Below are 24,038 nucleotides of genomic sequence, written 5' to 3' on the forward strand. Positions count from 1 at the left end.
GCATCTGTGCAGATGTCATTGATTTTTTGCGGACCGTGTCTCCGTGTGCCAAACACGGAGACATGCCGGTGTTCGTGGGAGCGCACGTATTACCCATTAAAGTCAATGGGTCCGTGTAAAACACGTACCGCACACGGACGTACGCCGAGTTTTACTTGCGGATTTTTCCCCACAGACCTACATTAGATGCAGAAAATTAATCTACAAGTAAAAAAATGTACATGAGTTTCAGTGGCAAATACCAAAGAAATAAGAAAAAAAAAAAAGAAAAGTTCACATAAAGCTTATGCACAGCCATATTGGTCTTTGTTTTACCTGAAAAATTCCTGTAAGTTGAGCACGCACAGAAAATAGTACAGATGGACCTCAAAGGAAAAAAAGAACAAACAAAGAGCAGTGTCCATTAAAGAAAGGCTCTAACAGTGCGAAATTGCAAATTGATTTTTATTCAGCAGCATACCCTTTATTACACCTCTCCATTAGTGCAGTTGTTTATACCCGTTCAATTTTTAACATATTGCAACAATGTATATTTCACATGAGCGGTATCAAAATATAAAAAGCAACAGATCTGAAAAAGATGTCGTTTTTGTTATAGTCTTGGATTTCGAACCAATACAATTGCTTTTAAAGCATCACGTAAAAATATACAATATTTGTTGGATAGACCTATTTTATGTGGACGCCCAACTAAGGCCACAACCCAGTTTTCACAGAGTCGTTCCAGTCACAAAAACATAAATATATAAATTAGGAGGCCGAGTTTCCTGCACCGAGATAGCAGCTACCAGTAGTTATCAGTAGAAATGTAGAGAAACTTTAAAAACAATGTTTCACAATACTGGTTGAGTACAGTCATTTACTTTTATAGCATTGCACCGCTTTCTGCTGCTCCGATAATCGATACTCACATTGTGCTTCATTTTTGGACACACGAATGCTCTGCCAACTTGTGGGACAATAAAAGGGTTGGGCTAACCTCAGCCTTTCCGCTCTCACATAGCAGGCCAGCCAGCCGGTTTCCCTTTGGGCATGATCCCTATAGTCAGATCCTCCTCATTACAATGTAGCGGTAACACAATCTGCCTCACTATATTCCGCAATGCACTCATGGACATATCCCTGGTCATCCAGTCCGCTGTCCCTCAGACATATGTGGTGAACAGGGATGAGGCTACCTACCCCCAGAACATGAACTCAAAGCAATAGAAAGCTGAAATGCCCCATCACAAGGCCACTGCCGACTCAGTAGAACGCAAGAATCAAACAAAAATCAAGTGGAAAGGTGTATAACGTATACAACAATAGGGCTCCATCACTGCCGGCATGTCACAATAGTAGACAGTTTATTACATTTTTCGCCTCCATCCTGGTAGGATCAGTGTATAAAAAGACGACACTAAAAGCCATAAAAACAGCGAAGTAGCACATAACTGACTAGTGTGAATGTACACGGCTCTTTGGATGATGTATTGCATTTGGCAGCTCTGCGGAGCTTCAGGGATCCACCTATAGAGTGTAGGAAATGATCCACGGATCATCACCTGCTAAAGGAAGCGATGAGAAGGAAAAAGGCAAACCCTTCTGCAAAAAGCTAAAACAAGGCCAGTGACTAACTTAGAAGATATGGAAAGGCACAAATACTTTACTGTATCATTTTTTAAATGCGCCCTTAAGAGATATTTTCCTATACATGCTGCGTAAAATTGGCCCCTGGCAATAGATGAAGAACAGATTATAGGATAAAAGCGGACAGCAAAACTGGCTCTACCTCACAGGCCTAGTCTGACGGGACCATCACCTTGGGGTATGTGCACACAATGCCTTTTAGACATTGGCATACCTGTTCAGTTATTCAAGCAGAATAGGCTTCAGGAAAAAAAACAAAAACGCTAGCGGTGGTATTTTTCCTGAAGCGTCTTTTCTGGTTTTTTTTTTTTTTTGTTAACTTCTATTCTAGAACATTTTGAGTGGCTTCCAAGCAGAAAAGGCCTGAAGAATGGTCAGGTTACTTCTTATAAAGAACTGCTCCTGCGTTTTTTTGTTATTACAGCACAGAAGTGGCGCTGCTAATCTAAGCACCCTGTCCCTATTCTTATACATCTTCAGCTGTTCCCGACACCGCTGCAGTCAGTCTGTGACCTGCCAGACTGCTCCAGTGTTCGCTGGGCGATCAACTAAGTCACAACTCAATGGGAGCCGAAGGAGGCCCTCATATACTGACAGTGAGATGCTGGGGATGTTAACTCGGACTTCCGGTCAGTCAGACGTTGCGGTTGCAAGATTGCGGCTCGAGACTGGAGCAGCGCCGAGCAGAGCTGAAGATGGCGGCTGGTAAGCATAAGACTGGGCTTAGGGAAATTAGATTAGTAGCCCCACTCTAGCACAGAAATACAAATAAAAATAACTGGGAGTGGTGACTGAACCACTTTCAATCTTTAGTAGCCTGGAGCGGATAAAAGAAGCTCAATAGACTGAACATAAAAACAGCAAATTGTTTTGACATTGCAATGCATATTCTTTTTCCACATTTATGGAGCGCTTTTTCAGTTGGGTTACGTGCCTGAAAAAGATGTTGTGTGCACAAACCCTTAAAAAGCAGTTGGCCAAATGCTTGCTCTATGTGCACTCAATAGGGAAGAGAGAAATAAGCCGCTGCCAGACACTTATCACAAAGGATCAGGCATGTTAAGTCAGCATGCCCGAGTCTTCTTTCTAATAGGATATGCAACGGATTACGCATTAGATGAGAAGCCAGTTCTGCTCAAGTTCATCTGATTTGTAGGGCCAGCTTTAGTAATGTGGAGGAGGGATCAGATACCTGGAGAAGTATAGGAAATGCCAACTCAATAAAAGGGATACAGCTATGGGTTTGAATTTACCTTTTAACAATACTACGCTACACTCCTGATTAGTTTTTTGAGCCCGGCTTTAAGCTTGCATATACCCTGGAGGTTTTCAGAGATTGAGACAGCTCATTTAGAAAAGAAATGAAGTGGGAGTCTCTCTCAGATTTCTTTGAATCAAAAATGACCACAATGGTAAAATGAGGCTCAGGTCGTGTCAGAAAATACGTACTTTGCACTTTATCATCATAGAAGTGGACAACCTTTTCATAAGAGTTTAGATCTGCACTCTTTTCAGTCATTATCATAATAACATTCGGCCAATGAACCGCGGGTCTCTCAATTGGAAGAGACACCACTGCAGGATATTGGTCAACCCCTTTTGGGGCTTCTCGGTAAGAATCCGGATGATGATACCCATGACCCTGAAAGCTCTCGGATCCTCGGTTATCAAAAATTAAGGACACGTTGACTGCATCGTATTTTCTAATAAAGCTGGATATTTTTCCAAAGTAATCTGGATTTGTTTTAGCTGTGAGGGTCTTCATCTCGGAGGTCTGTCTACTTAGTGCTTCATGGAAGTAAAAGCTGAACTTGGCAAGCAGGATGTTTTTAAATTTCATGAGCCACGAGAAAAGATGAGGAGGCTGCACCGCTTTCTGAGACTGTCCTCCAAACAGATGTTTTTTGGTCTCCTTCTGTTTCTCAAATATCTGACCCCAACTTTGTAGCTTCGTATGAGCATTGTGCAAATTAACAAGGGACAGGAGGAACTTCCACTCAAATATTAGGCTCTGGGCCTTCAAAAGATGCACCAAAACATCAACTTCGAGCTGGAAACCATTTTCCAGAGGCGACAATATAGGATGGTGAAATCTATAAAACCAGAATAGAAAATGCATGGATTACTTCCAGAAGAAAGTAGGCAGCATAAGAAGGGTTAAAGAGGTTTTCACTTTTGTGCTTCACAGTTCTTAAACTACTTCTGTTAGGCCAGTCTCACACGTCCAGATAATTCCGGTACCGGAGAAAACTGTACCGGAGTTATCCGTGTGGGATCCGTGTGATGTCCGCAAGTACGTTTTTTAGGGTCCGTGTGCTGTACGTGTCTGTGTATTGCAACAATTTTCACAATTTTAACCCTATGACAGAAAAAACGCACACGGATGGCACACGGACAGCATCCGTGTGCAGTACGTGTTTACACGGACCCATTGACTTTAATGGGTCCATGTGATCCGTGCGCTCCCACAAACACTGACATGTCTCAGTGTTTTGCAAACGGACACACGGTCTGTGAAAACATGCTGACATGTGCAGAGACACATTTATTTTAATGTGTCTACGTGTGTTAGTGTCTCCGGTATGTGAGGAAACGGTCACCACACGTACCGGAGCCACGGACGTGTGAAACCGGCCTAATGTAGAATAATTCCAGATAGTACTCCTCTTCCCCTGCTGCTGCTCCGATCACTGCTGCAGTGATGACGTCACGTCATCAAGTCCCATCACCGCTGCAGCCAATCAGTGGGCTCACTGCACACAGCACAAACCACTGAGCTCAGCCACTGACTGCAGCGGTGATGTGAGCCGTCGACGCAACATCACCATTGCAGCTAAAAGTTATGAGACTGGAGCAATGGCAGGAGAATGGGATCTAACTCCATTATTTTACATTACTGGAATTGTTTGGGGTTCACTTTTCTAAAAATGGAAAGTACCTTTTATTACATATTAAAGGAATCTTCTGTCTTACATATTAGAGGAGTGAATAAATGAGACAAATGTTTTGATACATTACTGTCAGATTCTGGGCGAAACTTAAAATATGGCAAGTTTGGGTGAAGAAACACTTTACACATTAACATGTTGACAATGACATGGTTGAACCCAGTGTTTGACAAACTCCAGTCCTCACAGCCCCCAACAGATCATGTTTTCAGGATTTCTGTAGCACTGCACAGGTGAGGGAACCTGTGGCAGTTTCTGATGCCTTGATAATACTTCCATCACCTGTGCAATACTAAGGAGATCCTAAAAACATTGGCTGTTGGGGGCCTTGAGGACTGGAAATTGGGAAACACCACTGTAACCTTACCAGTTTAGTGGTCGTAGAACAAAGAATCCGGAATAAGAAAATCGTTCCCACCTGGAGTTGTACTTCTTTAGGATGGTGTCTAAGATGTTCACAAGTTCCTCTGTGTTCACAAACTTTTGACTGCTTAGAGTGTACATTTTCTCATAGAAATCTGCAATTTCCATTCGAGCCTGAACAAAAAAGCAGAGTTGTTCTGATAGATGTGAAAGCAGTTCTTCCAAGTGAGGAGCTGTCCCACCAGTGGCATTTCTACCAATTGTGACTACTTTCTTCAGTTCATTGAACAATGAGGTGTAATTCGTTCTGATAGAATCCTTCCTGCTGAAGAATGACTGACCACCTGTAAGACAAGACCAGACACTGGTGTGAGCAATGTAGCCCAGGAGGACTCGGAAATATAACCAGCGCCATGCAAACATTCTACACTCAAGGGATTACAATGGCAAGAGGCAGTTCTGGAGATCTTATCTACCAAACACTAGCACAGAGGAGGATCCAGCCATCCCAATCATCAAGAGAAAAATAATGACTTGCATACATAGTACACAGAAAATACTGGCCTAAGGCTCAAGAGGCTGATGTGTTCACATAGCAGTTGGGTACATAGCAGCTGCCATCATTCACAGCACGTTCTCTTCATTGTTGCACCATTGGCTTCTCCAAGCAACATTGTACGAGTACTGCACATTCACATGCAGACATCTGTGAGACTTAGTCCGAGCAGGCCTGAAAAACATGACTGTCCATGTGTCCCTCAACCTGAACTCGACAGGGCCATATATGCCTATGAGGTTGTCAATCTCAGGTCAGGAGACCCACAGTTTCCCACATGTCTGCATGAGCCCCAAATCTAATTAATGGGACCTGTGCACAATACTTCCTGGGAACTGGATGGTTGCCCTTCAACTGTACCACCCAGTTTGTGGATGGGGCCCTCCATGCTCGATTAAGAAGGAAACATGCTTCAACAACCCCTTCACCTCCATATTATATGTTGCCCAAAATTGGAATTTCCAAGTTTGACATATCCCCAGGATCTAACTGTACAGGGAGGCAGCTGCTGCCTGATCATCCAGACAAGGAATGAATGAAGAGGTGGATGAGAAGATGTGCAGCCATCTCAGTTCCCTTCTATGAGAGAGACTGCATGCATGCATCTGTGTGAAGTGTTGGGGTGCTGCACATTTTTTATCTGGAAGCATAAAGACCCATTGAGTATATCTTATTCTGATTCTCAAAGTAGGACAGGAGCCTCACAGATCCATTTTACTCAAGGAGTCTGTGTGCGGTCCAATAAAAGAAATAAATAATCAGGCGGCAGAAGGACATGTGAATGCAGCCTAAGGATACATTCACACATTTGTGTTACCATCCAAGAGAAACTGAAGTGTCTGAAGTGGCACCCTAGTTGCTTGGGTTTTTTCTCATCTGTATTTTTCCCCACTATGGCAGGTAGGCTGGCTGGACTTTTTTTTATCCATACAGTCTTAATGTATCAGTTAAAAACGGATGAAACTGACAGTTTCATTTATGTTGTCATCCACATTCCAGTTTTTTTTTTTTTTATACGTCTGAGAGACATCAGTTTTTACACATCAACATTTTAAAAGGTGAATGATCAAATAGTTTCTGAGGTTAATGATCATAATTTAGCAGTAAAAATCAGATGCCATTCCGATGGGATCCAATATATTTTATGCACCCACAGACTTGTACAGGCGACTCTCAGCCGATAATTGGAAGAGAATACAGCTGCCCGAACTTTACTTGTCGTTACATTACACTCATGGGAACTCTATGTTTTCAGCGTGTAATCAGTTTTATGTGGATCCACATAGACTCTAAATGGCAGCTAAGAATCACAGACCAGAGACAAGGACCTGTTTGCTTTTTTTTTTTGCTTACATGGATGAATTAAATGATGGGTCGGACAGCACACAAACCTGTCACATGGATATGTGAATGTAACCTTATGGAAACAAGCCAGCGAGTGTCCGGGAACCTCTACATGACAGCCCCAAATTTTAAAAAGGCATCTATGAGAGATGTATGGCATGTACAGCAGAGATGTCATAAGTGTCAAAAAGAGGCATACATGGGCCTTTAATAAACAGCATTTTTTCCTCATCATTTGTGATATGTCTCGACTTCTTCACAACCACTTTAAAGCTGTAATTTGGCTGTTAAGAAAGTCAGATTTCAGAAAGGCAGCAAGTAGTATATACTAACATCTAACTTCATCATCAATCTATACATTTGGATTTTGTACAATGGTCATGTTCTAGTTGTGTTATTTTATGGGTTGCAAACAACTCCATTAAAGCGGTCAGCTCTACTTCTTAACTTGAAAATTGCACCACTACCAGCCTCCGGCCCCTGCTTTGTGAGAGCGGTGCGCTCCTGAACATTGACACTCCAGACCAGCTGCATGTTTGCTCTTTGAACCTGCTTTACAATGGTGCAAACAAACTGCAAAGTCTGGCAGTGGTGTACGTTATTAAGTAAACAGCCAGAATGAGGTCATAGGGTTGCCTGTACTCCAGGAGGAAGGACTGACAGGGACACAGTGTTACATGGGCTTCTTTTCTGCATTAATAGCTTTTATTAGGGCATAGGTCATGGCATGTCGCAGTGACATCCTCTCACCTAGTTACTGAGGGTAGCCATCACCCACCACCCTTAGGGCATAGGTCATGGCATGTCGCAGTGACATCCTATCACCTAGGTACTGAGGGTAGCCATCACCCACCACCCTTAGGGCATAGGTCATGGCATGTCGCGGTGACATCCTCTCACCTAGTTACTGAGGGTAGCCATCACCCACCACCCTCAGGGCACAGGTCATGGCATGTCGCAGTGACATCCTATCATCTAGTTACTGAGGGTAGCCATCGCCCACCACCCTCAGGGCGTAGGTCATGGCATGTCACGGTGACTTCCTATCACTTAGTGAGGGTAGCCATCGCCCACCACTCTCAGGGCATAGGTCATGGTGTCTCGGTGACATCCTATCACTTAGTTACTGAGGGTAGCCATCGCCCACCACCCTCAGGGCACAGGTCATGGCATGTCGCAGTGACATCCTATCATCTAGTTACTGAGGGTAGCCATCACTCACCACCCTCAGGGCGTAGGTCATGGCATGTCACGGTGACTTCCTATCACTTAGTGAGGGTAGCCATCACCCACCACTCTCAGGGCATAGGTCATGGCGTCTCGGTGACATCCTATCACTTAGTTACTGAGGGTAGCCATCGCCCACCACTCTCAGGGCATAGGTCATGGCGTCTCGGTGACATCCTATCACTTAGTGAGGGTAGCCATCACTCACCACCCTCAGGGCATAGGTCATGGCATGTCACAGTGACTTCCTATCACTTACTGAGGGTAGCCATCGCCCACCACCCTCAGGGCGTAGGTCAAGGCGTGTCGCGGTGACTTCCTATCACTTAGTGAGGGTAGCCATCGCCCACCACTCTCAGGGCATAGGTCATGGCGTCTCGGTGACATCCTATCACTTAGTGAGGGTAGCCATCACTCACCACCCTCAGGGCATAGGTCATGGCATGTCACAGTGACTCCCTATCACTTACTGAGGGTAGCCATCGCCCACCACCCTCAGGGTGTAGGTCAAGGCGTGTCGCGGTGACTTCCTATCACTTAGTGAGGGTAGCCATCGCCCACCACTCTCAGGGCATAGGTCATGGCGTCTCGGTGACATCCTATCACTTAGTGAGGGTAGCCATCACTCACCACCCTCAGGGCATAGGTCATGGCATGTCACAGTGACTTCCTATCACTTACTGAGGGTAGCCATCGCCCACCACCCTCAGGGCGTAGGTCAAGGCGTGTCGCGGTGACTTCCTATCACTTAGTGAGGGTAGCCATCGCCCACCACTCTCAGGGCATAGGTCATGGCGTCTCGGTGACATCCTATCACTTAGTGAGGGTAGCCATCACTCACCACCCTCAGGGCATAGGTCATGGCATGTCACAGTGACTCCCTATCACTTACTGAGGGTAGCCATCGCCCACCACTCTCAGGGCATAGGTCATGGCGTCTCGGTGACATCCTATCACTTAGTGAGGGTAGCCATCGCCCACCACCCTCAGGGCGTAGGTCATGGCGTCTCGGTGACATCCTATCACTTAGTGAGGGTAGCCATCGCCCACCACCCTCAGGGCGTAGGTCAAGGCGTGTCGCGGTGACATCCTATCACTTAGTGAGGGTAGCCATCGCCCACCACCCTCAGGGCATAGGTCATGGCATGTCACAGTGACTTCCTATCACTTAGTGAGGGTAGCCATCACTCACCACCCTCAGGGCATAGGTCATGGCGTGTCGCGGTGACTTCCTATCACTTAGTGAGGGTAGCCATCGCCCACCACCCTTAGTGCTGCAGCCGAGCAGGCTGGGGTCACTAGGTCTCACCCGGCTTCTGGCCCAGGAAGCTCATGCTGTGATACGCCTTCTCCGCCGCCGCCAGGTGAGCCAGGGCAGCCAGCGTGTTGGACCACGACGCCCCCGCCGACTTGTTGGCTTCTTTCTCCCGCTCCACATTGTCCTTGGCCTTGTCATAGGAGAAGTGGCCGAGATGGGAGAAGAACGTCTGCAGCACACCCTGCTCGGCGGTGACCGGCGGCGCCTTCTGGGGGATCATCACCGACGACGTCGTCATCAGCAGCAGCAGCTCGTCGTCGTCATCCTCGTCCTCCTGCTCCGGGGCAGCAGCAGGAGCATCACCCGCTTGCTGGGGCACAACCATACAGCGAGAGAACGGAACACGGCCCCGAGCCCGCGGAAAGATCCAGCGCCGGGAAACTCTCCTGACACCGGACTGTTTACCTAGCCCACGTGACTGCGCAGGAAGAGTGACGTCACGCTGTCGTTCTGAAAAAACTTTATTGCTAGCAGACATGGTGGCCACGTGTAGATCGTGCACAAAGCAACCAATCACATCTCGTACCGTCCCTCGTGAGGGGCACAGTATCACATGGGAGTGTCCTGGGGAGGGGGTGGGCTCAGAATGAATCACTGCCCCACAGCCCCGGTCTAGCGGCAGGCGGCAGGCAGGGCTGCGGGGACACGGGGGGCAGTTGGGAGAACCTAGTGTTATGTTTTATTCTCTACTGTCATATACAGAGACACCAAACTGACAGCACCTCCAGAGAAACGCAAGGTGTGAACAGGTGCAGCGGCTAGCTTTATGTCTACTCTACAAACCACAGGCTACAGCAGCACACTGTGCATGTGAACTGCAGCATACAATACACTATAAGGTACAAGAAATCGCCACCTGTCCGCACTCTAGGATAAAGGTTATAATGGGTATGTGTGGCATCAATGACAAAAACGGCTCCCACCTTACAGAGCCTACACCTTGTGCTGCAATTACCAATATTGGGAACTAAAACTAAACCTTGGCTGAAAATCCACACGAAAATCCACATCAAATCCGCCCGGAATTTCAACTGCGTTTTCTGCCATGAGAAGCAGAATCCACGCAGAATTTTACAAAAGCAAATCTGCAACTTGCACATATAGCCTTATACAGGGGTGAACCTAGCCTCTCTGCTGCCTGAGGCGAAAGGAAAAATGGCGACACACACACACACCCACCCCCAAGGACATGAAAATATAAAGTTGGAAAATTGTGAAATTTCCCCCAAATTTCCATTTTTTTCACAAATAAACTCAAGTAATATCAAAGAAATGTTACCATTATCATGAAGTACAACCTGTCACAAGAAAACAATGTCAGAATCACCAGGTTCCATGGAAGTGTTCGAGTTAACACTTCATAAAGGGACAGTGGTCAGAATTGTAAAAATTGGCCCGGTCACTAACGTGCAAACCACCCTAAGGGTTAAAGCAGCAGAACTATCAGAACAGGATTCAGACCTTGATCACAGCCGAGGCAAGGAGACAGAGGTGTTTGTACTGCTGGAGTCTGAGCAGTGGTTTTTGTTCGGACCAGTCTACAAAAATACGCAGGAACAAGAATAGCCCCATGGACTATAACATAGTGAGAGTTATTTGTGAAAATCTGACATGCGAATTGGTCCCTATGCTGGAAGAGAATTGGTGTGCAACCATCCTACTTTGAGTGCATGGACACATCCACAATGCATTCTTAGGATAACTTGTATGGTTGCACTAGGGTATACACAGCCAAACCATTTGTTTCAGCACATGCGCTATCCGAGGTCTTCACATAGCTATCTATAAAATATTATATAAGGCTTTACACATGTCTGATTTTTTCCTCAGACAGTAAGAAAATTGGAGACATGTCCAATTTGGTGTCATCTTAAATAGACAAAGCAAGTCTATGGGATCGTGGAAGGGGAAAAAATATATATATAATTGTCTAAGGTGTTCTTCCGTCTGTCTGTCATGGAATCCAAGTCGCTGATTGGTAGAGCCAGCTGCCTGTCATGGCTGCCGCGACCAATCAGCGACGGGCACAGTCCGATTAGTCCCTCCCCTACTCCCCTGCAGTCACTGCCCGGCGCCCGCTCCATAATCCCCTTCCCCTCCAGTCACTGCTCACACAGGGTTAATGGCAGCGGTAACGGGCCACGGTGTAACCCACTCCATTACCGCTGCTATTAACCATGTGTGTCCCCAACTATTTACTATTGACGCTGCCTAGGCAGAATCAATAGTAAAAATGTCATGTTAAAAATAATAAAAAAAAAACAAAACCCTGCTATACTCACCATCCGCCGCCTTTCACGCTCCTAGCGACGCTACTGTGACCGCTCCATGCAAGCGGCAGGTTCCGGTCCAAAGGATGGTATGCCAGAAGGACCTTCCATGACGTCACGGTCATGTGACCACAACGTGATCACAGGTCCTGCGAGAAGGACCTTCCATGACGTCGCTGTCACATGACCGTGACATCATGGAAGGTCCTTCTGGCATACCATCCTGGGACCGGAAGCTGCCGCCTGCGGTTGTCACGGTCATGTGACCACGACGTCATCACAGGTCCTGCGCGAGAAGGACCTGCCATGACGTCACAGTCATGTGACCGCGACGTCATCACACCCTGGGACCGGAAGCTGACGCCTGCACCACGCACAGGGCCAGGACTTCAACGAGCCTTCGGAGGGTGAGTATATGTTTATTTTTTATTTTAACTCTGTGTACTACGTGGCTCTGTGCTGTATATTCCGTCACTGGGCAGTATACTACTTGGGCTGTGCAATATGCTACTTGGGCTGTGCAATATGCTACGTGGGCTGTGCATTATGCTACTTGGGCTGTGCATTATGCTACTTGGGCTGTGCATTATGCTACTTGGGCTGTGCATTATGCTACTTGGGCTGTGCAATATGCTACTTGGGCTGTGCAATATGCTACTTGGGCTGTGCAATATGCTACTTGGGCTGTGCAATATGCTACTTGGGCTGTGCAATATGCTACTTGGGCTGTGCAGTATGCTACTTGGGCTGTGCAATATGCTACGTGGCTGGGCAATATACTACGTGGCTGGGCAATATACTACATGGCTGGGCAATATACTACGTGACTGGGCAATGTACTACGTGACTGGGCAATATACTACGAGACTGGGCAATATACTACGTGGCTGGGCAATATACTACGTGACTGGGCAATATACTACGAGACTGGGCAATATACTACATGGCTGGGCAATATACTACGTGACTGGGCAATGTACTACGTGACTGGGCAATATACTACGAGACTGGGCAATATACTATGTCACTGGGCAATATACTACGAGACTGGGCAATATACTACGAGACTGGGCAATATACTACGTGACTGTGCAATATACTACGTGGGCTGTGCAATATACTACGTGGCTGGGCAATATACATCACTGAGCAATATACTACGTGACTGGGCAATATACTACGTGGGCTGTACAATATACTACGTGACTGGGCAATATACTACGTGGCTGGGCAATATATTACGTGGACATGCATATTCTAGAATACCCGATGCGTTAGAATCGGGCCACCATCTAGGGGTCACTTCCGTCTTTCTGTTTGTCCTTCTGTCACGGATATTCATTGGTCGCGGCCTCTGTCTGTCATTGAATCCAAAACACCCACGACCAATCAGCGACGCGCACAGTCCGGAAGAAAATGGCCGCTCCTTACTCCCCGCACTCACTGCCCGGAAGCCTATGCAGCGTCAATAGTAAAACCATCTAATGTCAAAAATAATAAAAAAAAATAAAAAATGATTATATACTCACCTACGCCGCCTTTCCTGCTACTCGCGATGCAAGCGGAACGTTCCGGTGGCAAGGATGGTCTGGCAGAAGGACCTGCCATGACGTCACGGTCATGTGACCGCAACGTCTCAAGTCCTGCGCGGAAAGGACCTGCCGTGACGTCACGGTCATGTGACCGCTACACAGTCATGTGACCGCGACGTCATCACAGGTCCTGCGCAACAAGGACCTGCCGTGACGACACGGTCACGTGACCGCGACGTCATCACACCCTGGGACCGGAAGCTGCCACCTGCACCCCACACAGGCGACACAGCTACAACGTGCCTGCGGAAGGTGAGTATATGTTTATTTTTTTAACCTGTGTCATACGTGGCTGGGCAATATACTACGTAGGCTGTGCAATATACTACGTGGATATGCATATGTGGCCTCTGTCATGGAAATCCAAGTCGCTGATTGGTCGCGGCTGTTTTGTATGTATTAACGCATCGGGTATTCTACAATATGTATGTATATATATAGCAGCCTCATAGTATATAGCACAGGCCACGTAGTATTTGTCTGCTATATACTACGTGGCCTGTGCTATATACTATGTGGCTGCTATATAGATACATATTTTAGAATACCCGATGAATCGGGCCACCATCTAGTGTGTGTTAGAATCGGGCCACCATCTAGGGAGGGGGGGGGGGGGGTGTGTGTGTGTGTGTGTGTGTGTGTGTGTGTGTGTGTGTGTGTGTGTGTGTGTGTGTATACACACACTGTGTTCCAAATTATTATGCAAATAATATTTCCTCATATTTTCTCTAAATTACCTATCTGAATTGCAGTCATTGTTATTTTCCAGTCTCATCTACTATTCTAGTATAATTGCAATGTTTTGGAACAAACCGCCAATGAAAACAGTATCTTTTTAAAAAAAATAAACACTCAAAATGCATGTTCCAAATTATTATGCACAGCAGAGTTTAACCTTTTTTTTCATTTTGAACAAAAAAAAAAATGGTCAATTGTGAAGTAATAAGCATTATCAGCTTATTACAAAATGAAATCAAACAGTTTTCAAGTGAAAACTTTATTCTAGGTGATGTTACATTTGCACATAGGACCCCTTGTTCGAAAGAAGCTTCTGAACTCTCTCGTCCATTGAATTTGTCAGTTTTTGGATGGCTTCTGCTTCAATTGTTTTGCATGTGGACAGAATACCCTCCCAGAGCTGTTGCTTAGATGTGAACTGCCTCCCGCCATCATAGACACTCCTTTTGATGATGCTCCAGAGGTTCTCAATGGGGTTGAGGTCAGGGGAAGATGGTGGCCACACCATAAGTTTGTCCTCTTTTATGCCCATAGCAGCCAGAGATGCAGATGTGTTTTTTGCAGCATGAGACGGTGCATTATCATGCATGAAAATGATCTTGCTGCGGAAAGCACGGTTCTTCCTCTTGAACCATGGCAGGAAGTGTTGTTTTAGAAACTCCACAGATTATGGAGTTCATCTTTACCCCTTCAGGGATCATAAAGGGGCCGACAATCTCTCTCCCCATGATTCCAGCCCAAAACATTACTCCACCTCCTCTTAGTTGGTGCCTTAGCCGTGTTTTCATGGGGTGTCCATCCTCCACTCCATCCATACCATCGAGCGTTGCACGGCACTCATCGGTGAACAAAACAGTTTGGAAGTCAGTCTTCATGTATCGTTTGGCCCACTGGAGCCGTTTCCGCTTGTGTGCAGTGGATAGAGGTGGTCGACAGGATGGCTTACGCACAGCTGCAAACCTCTGAAGGACCCTGCATCTTGTTGTTCTGGGGACATTGGAGGCACCAGCAGCTTCAAAAACTTGTCTGCTGCTATGACAAGGCATTTTTGCAGCTGCTCTTTTAACCTTACGCAATTGCCTGTTGGAAAGAGTCCTCAATTTTTCTTTATCAGCACACACACGTGTGTGCTGGGAATCAGCTACATACTTCTTGATTGTGCGATGATCACGATGAAGTGTCTTGGCAATGTTGATTGTAGTCATGCTTTGACCTAAATACTCCACAATTTGTTGCTTCTCAGCAGCCGATACATCCTTTTTCTTTCCCATTTTGGCAAAAAATGTAGGCTGCTTAATAATGTGGAACAGCCTTCTTAAGTAGTCTTGCCTTTATTTGGACACACCTGCCAAACTAATTTGCACAGGTATCTGCAATTGCTTTTAGTGATATAAAGAGCCCTGACACACATCACCATCAATGAGTTTAAGATATATATATATATATATATATATATATATAATACACACACACTGATTACATCCGACTGGGATTCCCCTTTAGCAAAGTAGCAAGTGGACAATGTAGTACTATTTAGTAATTTGTGGTGTGCGCTGAACCAAGCCACCACAATGCCCTAGTGATATTTGTCATGCAGGAAGTTCCATGCATAGTTAATGATACAAACAAATTAGTCTTGGCGTTATGGTCTATAATTCAGTGTTTTCTTGTTTTTAAAATACAACGGGAGATTTAATCTTTAAAAACAGAAATGGAATGTTTACGCTATAGTCAGTGCCACAATTAATAACTGGAGTCTGATTATAATCTAACGGTAAGTCACAGCACTATAGAGAAAGGGTTTAATGGTCACATTAATGGAAGCTGTAAAACAACCAATGTGCATTTTTAAATGGGCAGCCAAAAACTGCATTAATTCTGCCCACGTGAAGCATGTCCAGGAAACACTGTGCCATTCTATGAAGCTATACAAACACACTTGCATATTTATCCTCGCAGCAGTATTTGGCCCAATGTCAGACTGCGCTAGTCTGTTAGATGCGCAACTCCAGAAATGAGAACGTGAGCGCGCACACATGCCTATCTATATGGTTTGGTGACTGACGCACTAGTAGTTGTGAAATTAAGTGAGCACCAACCAGCCTTCAAAAGGTTTGTCAAAGATACTAACAAAAAAAATAAATAAATACAAATTAAACTATTGACTGAAAACTGCAAAGACATTTCTAAATAAGTATTTTATTTGACCATAGAACAAGGATTGTGTCTTGCTTAGAAGAAGGTGTTTGGTCTCTTGGTGGTGAAGCGGGGCTTGTGCTGGCGACGCAAAACTCTGTGTGGCAGAGGGAACTTGATCTTGGAGTCCTAAAAAGTTTAGAAAACAAATGTAAATTTGTAAATGAAATTAAAAAGTGTTAAGTTAAAAAAAAAAAAAAAATGACAAGCCGAATAAAATGTAAGCTTCGCCTTTTGATTGCAGTCTTTAAATCCAATAAGTTAGAGGTTTATCTACTCTTCCTAAAGGTCGAGCTGGCCAGCCCCTTCCTGGCTGTAATTCTGTCTTGGGTCAAGTCGGTCATCACAAGCTACACTCTTATGACTTCTCACTATCATTCAGTACAGAATTCACTTTATTTTCTCACTCATACCTAACCTGCCAGAAGATATATTGTAAACATGTCACCGTCTTGGATAACAGGTTAATGGTGGTTTAGAGCCTAAATTTTGCAGATGAGGTTCTTTTTAAGAATGCGCAGAACACAATTACTTCTAAGTTTATAATGGTGTAAAGATATCAGCCCAAAGCTGCTAGACTGATTTCATAACAGCCATATAATCAGTGACAACGTAGACCCACATCACTAATAAAGCACAGCAAACACTATTCAACACGCCACTGTCAATGATGGAGATTATGTGAATCTGTGCAAGTCCGACTCAAGAAAAACTGTACAGGTGAAAAATGTAGTTTTCAGACATTTAATAAAAGACCCATTGCAGATATAAAACTATTAATACCTAACAATGTCAAGCTTCTCAATGGCGATGTCTGCCTGATATGTGCACATATGCCACAATGTTCCAGCAAAGTAAACAAACAGGACGTTGCATGCAAGTACATTTTTCATGGATTCGTGCAAAATAATAGAAATGCTTAATGGAAAGTGCAATAATAGCATGTTAAATTGCAAATCCTATCAGTTCTGTAATGCAAGATGGCATATTACTTACATGGAACTGCTTGATTGCTGGTCTGCGACACTTGTTGGCAGGAATCACCTCAACTTTCATAATGTGAATGGAGTGGGCACGAGCACGATGGCGTGCACCCATATCACGGTCTAAACGGGTGAAATCAATCGGTCAATAAAATCAAGCTCAATAGAATGAGGGAGAACAAAGTAGACCAACAAGCTTGTTAAACATTAATCCCAAAACTTTAGTTTCTATCCTTGAGGCACCACATTTCCTCTTAATTTAGCACCAAGGACCATCTAAGCTCCCAAGAAAAAAGGCTCTTAACTTGAAGGCTCATTTTAATCTAAAAATATATTCCTGCTAAAATATAGAAATGCTTACAACAGAGGGTCACGGCACCAGCTGTGGTCAGGTCTCTGTACTCCCTGTACATGTTGTGTGTTCCACTACGAGAGTCATAGCGTAGCCAGATACCAAAGTTCTTCACCTTCTGAGGGGATTTCTCAAAAACCTGCAAAAACATAGGGGTAAATTAAGTGCTCTTTCATACAACTTTAGGACTAGGTTGGAAATTATGACTGGAGGAATTTGTCCATCTTTGGACACTTTCATATACTTAAATGCATGAAATTGCAGCAACACATATGAGCAATCAGGCATCATTAAAAGTGTGGCCTTCTATAAAAAGTGTTGCACCACATTGCTGACTGCTTTATCCAACACACTTGTATGGGTGAAAGTGAGTAGAGTCTCGGTCCCAATCGTAGCATGCTGACATTGTTCTCACGTTGAATCGGTATGAGAAAATAATCCCAGATCTGAGCTGGCCCAGAGTTTAACTCTGGGCAGAGTACGAAGTGATGTTTTATTGCATCGCACTCAGCCGTGTTATATGGTGGTGTGACTCCGGCCTTAGAGTTAGAATGCAAAGGGTATTCTCACAAAGTACAGATGCTGGAAGCAGTGCACAGGCTAGGTGTTACCATAGACTTATAAGGACTATCAGCACAGAATGACTGTTCAAACCAAGTACAGGCCCCCAGTGCTGGACAGCGGGGCCAGTCATTTATATACACTTCCCCACCTGCCTGTTTTCCCATTTATCTCTGCCTCTATAAAGTCAAAGAGGCAGGCAGAGATGACATGAAACCAACTATCCTATACATGGTTTGAACAGTCATTCTGTGCTGACAGAGTCCCTTTAAAGAGGAGATGCAGAAGACAACTCTGGGGTATGAGCCGACAAAGATTTCTGGGAATTTAAACTAGTTTTTGGTGGCAAGTTATAATACATTTATTGCACTATAGTTGGCCATGTCCCATTGGACTTGGAGTTTTAGTACAGCAGCCAGGTGACTTGCCTAACAGATCATTAATGGTTTAGAGCAGAGGTCCCCTAACCTTTCTGAACTTGAGAGCCACAACCAGCTCCTGCCCCACTCACAGTAGTGGCACCCATAGTCCCCCCCCCCCCCCCCCATTACCGGCATAATGACAGCCCAAGCTTTTCCACTGACATCACACCAAGCTCCAGGGTTTCCTATGTTATCCCCATCCACATCTGCTCTTCTGTGCAGGGCTACACAAAAAGTCACCATCTAGAGATCTGCTCTTAATAGCAGCTTGCTACACCTGGTGCTAATGCACCAGACTGGCACACAGCCGGGAGCCACACATCACAGGCCCGCAAGCCACATGTGGCTCATGTGGCTCTAAGAGCAACAGATTGGGGACCCCTGGCGTAGAGTATATGGCCTGGAGGTTGGAGAGATTGCAGATGCACATATGCACAAGAGGCGATGCAGTACAATTTTATAATGATGTATTTACACACTGCTGCCACAGTGTTTGTTTTTCTCTAAATTTGAAAAAGCCATGGCAAACTGAGGTTTTGCCATAATCTCTGAAATCTACAGCTGTGGCATATGAATGTAGGTTACTTTGATAAATCGCTCTAAAAAAAAAAAAAAAAAAAAAGTCCTGGGTATCTGATTTTAAGCAAAAGACCTTTGCTACAGAGTATACAGCTGAAAAAGTAAAAAGAGGAAAAGGCATGGCCTACATAATCTATAGGACCTTCAATTTCACTTTCATGGGCACATCAGCTCTTGAAAGGCGACAAGGTACAACCTTACTTTGGGCACACAGGACAAGATTACCACATGAGAAAATAATAATCTTTGGGTTAAGTGTGCCAAACATACAGAACGAGAGGTCAGCACATGGGAAGAAGGAATCAGAGTATATTACAGGTCAATATTGTATAAAAGCACCATCTTTCAGGAAGCTGGACATATGCGTGACATGACCTCAGTACGTCGCTAGTTTAGAAACCACTTACTTGTCCACAGTATACAATCTCTCCAGAGGCCTTCTTCATTTTCTTGAGTTGAGAAACAAAGTACCAGAATCGAGACTTTGCCACAACATGGTTGGGTGCGAAGATTCTCATACGATAGAGAGGAGGTGCAGGCGTCTTAGCTGTAGGCAAACTGCGCCCAATGACCTTGTACTCCCTTAGCTACAATGAGAAGAAATAATTATACAAAAATAGCACTATATAGATGGGAAGAAGTCAGAAATGATCATTCCTGCTGGATACCAAAACAAATTGATCAAGTTTGGACAATGAGGTTCTTCAAGCCCATCTGACTGTAGGTTCCTCTGGGTCCAAACTATACCAGTGATCTAGCTGCCAAAGGGCCTTTTATCATCTGTTATCACATCAAACTTCAATGTTAATGGGAAAACCAAGCATTACATAGCAATAGGGGCTGGATGCGCTGGAAAAATGCATCCGCTGCCCCTGTTGTGCGGCGTATACAACGCTAGCGTCGGTAACCTCGGCCCGACGCACGGCGACGTATACGGGATGTATATGACCTATTAATATGGGCATACAGGTGATAGGTCTTGTGAAATGTTATTTTCTTTCGTTATGCTAATGATTTCTTCCAGGCTCCGGGGCGTGTGGTGCTTGGAAGACATCCCTGCCTTCCCCTCCCATGCGCATGAGTTCTGGCCCTTGAATCCCACGCCCTGCACTCCCTCCACGATCTGTACCTTTTCATCCCACTACAGGCACTGCATTCAGGGATCTTCTGTGCAGGGGCCGGCGACAATAAGGTGCTCTCCCCACTTCCTCCCTGCTATGTACACATGGTTCCTAGCGATGACTGTGCAGGGAGGAAGTGGGGAGAGCACCTTATTGTCGTGCACGCCGGAGGTCACAGCAGCTCACCGGCGCAGAAGATCCATGAATACTCAGTGCCCATAGAAGGGAGGAAGCGGTAAGTATTGTGGAGGGATTGCAGGGCACAGGTGCAGGATTCCGACACCAAAACTGACGTGCATGGAAGGGGGAGTAGTATTACAACGAGGACAGGAGGCAGGGATTTCTTCCAGGCACCACACGCTCCCGAACCTAGAAGAAATCAGTAACATAGAACACTATTTCTAAGCAACAAGTCCATTAATATTAGGCATACAGTTAGGACTATTATATCATCTCTTACCTATATGCCCATATTAATAGGTCATATAGATCCATGGGAGTGACAGTGCCCATTTAATGAGGACTTCTACCTAATACGCTAATGAACTGAATGAGTAATGCCACCATCTCCACAGATATTTAGGCTGGCCATACACATTCGATGGCCGTTGGCTGATCTCTCGCTGGACTAATCCACGTCCAGGAATACTTGGCCGAGCATTCCCATTCTCTATGAGAAGGTTGCTGCTAGACAATTCTAGCAAATTATCTTCAAGCCGAACAAAAGAAACGGGGTTATAGCCACCCAATCGCTATGCTGGGAAGCCCCGATAAACACAAGATTGTCAGAGGACGCCAACAAAATTGATAGATTCAGCCAACATTCAAAATACCACTTGTGCTTTTACTATTTCACCAGATAGGCATCAGTAATGTATGTTCTGTGTGTAATAAAATACTTACTGGTCGCCGCTTCTGTTTCCAGCGCAGCTCAGAACCCTCTCCGCCATCTTGTGAAAGCAGCTAACTGGCCTGAAGTTACTGCCAACCGGTACTTTCTCTCTTAGGGTGACGTCAGATGGCCATATAAATCGGAATGAGACTGGAAAGCCTGGACTGGCCGGCAGCTCTCCCAACTCAAGAGGGACAGCTCCATACAAATACATGAAGCGGTCACACAACAGTCAGAGAGCCGCCAGCCAGTCTGTGCACTGCGTTATAATTCCTATGGCCGTCTGACTGCACCCTTATTGTAAGCCTACAAGTCTTGTTCCGAGTCTCAGACGTATAAGAAGCGATTTCCAGTCCACCCAACAAACAATGGAGTGGTCTGACCAGTCACAACTGCGGTCACTTGGTGCAGAAGAGGACTGGAGCCGCAATGGGAACAGAAGAGGAGAAGTTTGTACTTCACTACACAGGGGGCACACGTTACTGATACTATCCAGGCGAGAGATAAAGCCCAATATGCAGGAGTGGTAACATATGTGGGTTATTAGGCTACGTTCACATTTGCGTTGTGCGCCGCAGCGTCGGCGCCGCAGCGCACAACGCAAACAAAAACGCCGCAAAACGCATGCACAACGCTGCGTTTTGCGCCGCATGCGTCGTTTTTTTCATTGAATTTGGACGCAGCAAAAATGCAACTTGCTGCGTCCTCTGCGCCCCGACGCGGGCGCCGCAGCGACGCATGCGGCGCAAAACGCAAGTGCGCCGCATGTCCATGCGCCCCCATGTTAAATATAGGGGCGCATGACGCATGCGGCGCCCGACGCTGCGGCGCTGGCCGCAAATGTGAACGTAGCCTTAGTCGGATGCTCATGAAGGCCCATACAGCTGGCGCAGTAGTATCCAGGACGTCTGTCTAACAGCCTGTAATTCTGCGGACAGACCCATACAGGCGAGGGATGATGGCTACTCCTAGCCAAGAGAGAATGGAACGTGACCTGCGGTGTGGCACCTCATCTGCAGGGTCACAGGAGACATGGCTAGCCTCTAACCAGGAGGAGACCACCCAGCGGACACTACAGTGCTGGAGCCCTCGTTTATCAGCAGATGGGACCCTCCATAGCGGTATAAATGCCCCTTCTGTCTGTGGAGACGCAGCACTGGCCCCACCATGTAGGTGGCATGTCGGACCTTCTGTATCACTGCCAGGAGCACAGCAGCCCAAGGTAGGCGACAAGGTCCCGTCCTCTGTGCACAGCAGACAAGCCCGCCATGGAGGCAGCAGCAGCGGCCTTTGGGTTTGTGTGCACAGCACATGGGAGCGGCCTCTACACCACAGCCGTCCACACAGCGCATCACGGCGGCCCACGCGAGCCTCCACATGGCCGAGCCTCAGCCGCCATCATGTAGGCCGCAAGAAAGCAGAGCGTCTCCAGCCCAAGTGCGCCGTGCCCGACCACAGCCTGCACACACGGCGCCTTCAGCTAAGGCACAGGGCCATGAGAGAGCGCGCCCACCCCCAATATGTGCCCCCCATGCCCGGAATCCCAGCGGAGTCTTACAGTGCCGGACGCCTTCATGCTGCCTCGATCCCTGCCGCCGAGCGAAAGGAAGTGCCAGGGCCTGCGCGGCGATACGTCACCCTGCTATAGCCTTCCTATTGGCTGGTCGTGAAAACACCTCGGCTCCTGATTTGATAATCTTCCTGTCAGTCATCGTATGTCTGGAGAGACGCGAAGGCTCGTGATGGCGGCTTTGTTCATGGAGTGCGCCGCGTAGTGGACAGTTTTAGTATTGACCTCAACTTTATAGCATTTATTAAAGGGCACCTATCACCCCGTTTTTTGAAGATGAGCTAAAAATAGCGTTAAATAGGGGCAGAGCTGGGCGTTACATTAGTGTCTTTTGTGTGCCTTTATTACCCACCTAAGCTGCCGAAATACCTTTGTAAAGTCGCCGTTTTCTGCTGTCACTCACGTTGGTCAGGTCGGATGGGCGTGGTGACAGCGCTGTTTCTCCCCCAGATCAGGCTCATCATTACATTGGTGGCGTAGTGGTGTGCGCATGTCCAAAGCGAAGATCCACTGCCCAGGAGATTCAAAACAGCGCGGTCTTCGCTATTCGCCGTTTACCGGTGGGCGCGGCCAGCTTTCCTGTGGCTGCGCGTGCGCAGATGGAGCGCTCTGCTGCCCGGGGCTTCAGGAAAATGGCCGCGGGATTCCGCACGTGCGCAGATGGAGATCGCGGCGGCCATTTTCCTGAAGCCCCGGGCAGCAGAGCGCTCCATCTGCGCACGCGCAGCCACAGGAAAGCTGGCCGCGCCCACCGGTAAACGGCGAATAGCGAAGACCGCGCTGTTTTGAATCTCCTGGGCAGTGGATCTTCGCTTTGGACATGCGCACACCACTACGCCACCAACGTAATGATGAGCAGGATTCTGGGGGAGAAACAGCGCTGTCACCACGCCCATAGGACCAGACCAGCGTGAGTGACAGCGGAAAACGGCGACTTTACAAAGGAATTTCAGCAGCATAGGTGGGGAATAAAGGCACACAAAGACACTAATGTAACGCCCAGCTCTGCCCCTATTTAACGGTATTTTTAGCTCATCTTCAAAAAACGGGGTGACAGGTTCCCTTTAATGCTTCCTGAAACCTAAATTAATTATTATTATAATCATCATCACTAGTAATATTATGACTATTATAGTACATTACTTTATTGCAATGAGTCATTATTACTATTATTATCATCACTGATACTCCTACTCAATGGGTTTCACTAGCGCCTGATGGGCCATGGTGTAAAATTTGGACCTGTACCCCCCACTTGCATGTTAGATGTATGGGCCCCTGCAGTGTTCAACATCCTATAAGGACATATGAGTTGCCCCTCTCTGCCATTATGTAATAATGTTCCCATCCTGGTATACAGTTAAGTCCATATATATT

The 24,038-nt window shown here is 46.2% G+C and overlaps 2 protein-coding genes and 2 non-coding genes across 4 annotated transcripts; all 4 read right to left on the bottom strand.

Moving 5' to 3' along the window:
* Positions 1-430: 430 nt before the first annotated feature.
* KICS2 (KICSTOR subunit 2) lies at positions 431-9,897 on the bottom strand. Its single transcript, XM_077265169.1, has 3 exons — positions 9,377-9,897; positions 4,996-5,284; positions 431-3,722 (listed from the first exon to the last, which is right to left on the bottom strand). The coding sequence occupies exons 1-3, from the start codon at positions 9,861-9,863 to the stop codon at positions 2,912-2,914; spliced, it is 1,587 nt and encodes a 528-aa protein (XP_077121284.1). The 5' UTR covers positions 9,864-9,897; the 3' UTR covers positions 431-2,911.
* A 6,267-nt stretch (positions 9,898-16,164) lies between these two features.
* On the bottom strand, positions 16,165-22,802 carry RPL18A (ribosomal protein L18a). Its single transcript, XM_077265170.1, has 5 exons — positions 22,650-22,802; positions 19,486-19,665; positions 17,526-17,655; positions 17,178-17,287; positions 16,165-16,310 (listed from the first exon to the last, which is right to left on the bottom strand). The coding sequence occupies exons 1-5, from the start codon at positions 22,665-22,667 to the stop codon at positions 16,218-16,220; spliced, it is 531 nt and encodes a 176-aa protein (XP_077121285.1). The 5' UTR covers positions 22,668-22,802; the 3' UTR covers positions 16,165-16,217.
* Positions 19,210-19,342, bottom strand: LOC143777270 (small nucleolar RNA SNORA68). The gene has a single exon (XR_013216065.1). It is a non-coding gene; the product is annotated as a small nucleolar RNA SNORA68 (small nucleolar RNA).
* LOC143777271 (small nucleolar RNA SNORA68) lies at positions 22,268-22,398 on the bottom strand. The gene has a single exon (XR_013216066.1). It is a non-coding gene; the product is annotated as a small nucleolar RNA SNORA68 (small nucleolar RNA).
* Positions 22,803-24,038: the final 1,236 nt, after the last annotated feature.

The sequence above is a fragment of the Ranitomeya variabilis genome, chromosome 5 (assembly GCF_051348905.1).
Source record: "Ranitomeya variabilis isolate aRanVar5 chromosome 5, aRanVar5.hap1, whole genome shotgun sequence".
NCBI lineage: Eukaryota > Metazoa > Chordata > Amphibia > Anura > Dendrobatidae > Ranitomeya > Ranitomeya variabilis.

Bases quoted from the DNA above. Each gene is read 5' to 3' on its own strand.
- RPL18A (XM_077265170.1), bottom strand. The intron at 17,656-19,485 runs GTAAGTGGTTTC...ATGTTTTTGCAG, and splicing joins AGATTGTATACTGTGGACAA to GTTTTTGAGAAATCCCCTCA. The intron at 16,311-17,177 runs GTAAGTAATATG...TAAACTTTTTAG, and splicing joins CAGCAATCAAGCAGTTCCAT to GACTCCAAGATCAAGTTCCC.
- KICS2 (XM_077265169.1), bottom strand. From the start codon at position 9,863: ATGTCTGCTAGCAATAAAGTTTTTTCAGAACGACAGCGTGACGTCACT. The intron at 5,285-9,376 runs GTGAGACCTAGT...CTTGTCTTACAG, and splicing joins CTTCCTGGGCCAGAAGCCGG to GTGGTCAGTCATTCTTCAGC. The intron at 3,723-4,995 runs GTGGGAACGATT...CTGGTTTTATAG, and splicing joins CTAAAGAAGTACAACTCCAG to ATTTCACCATCCTATATTGT.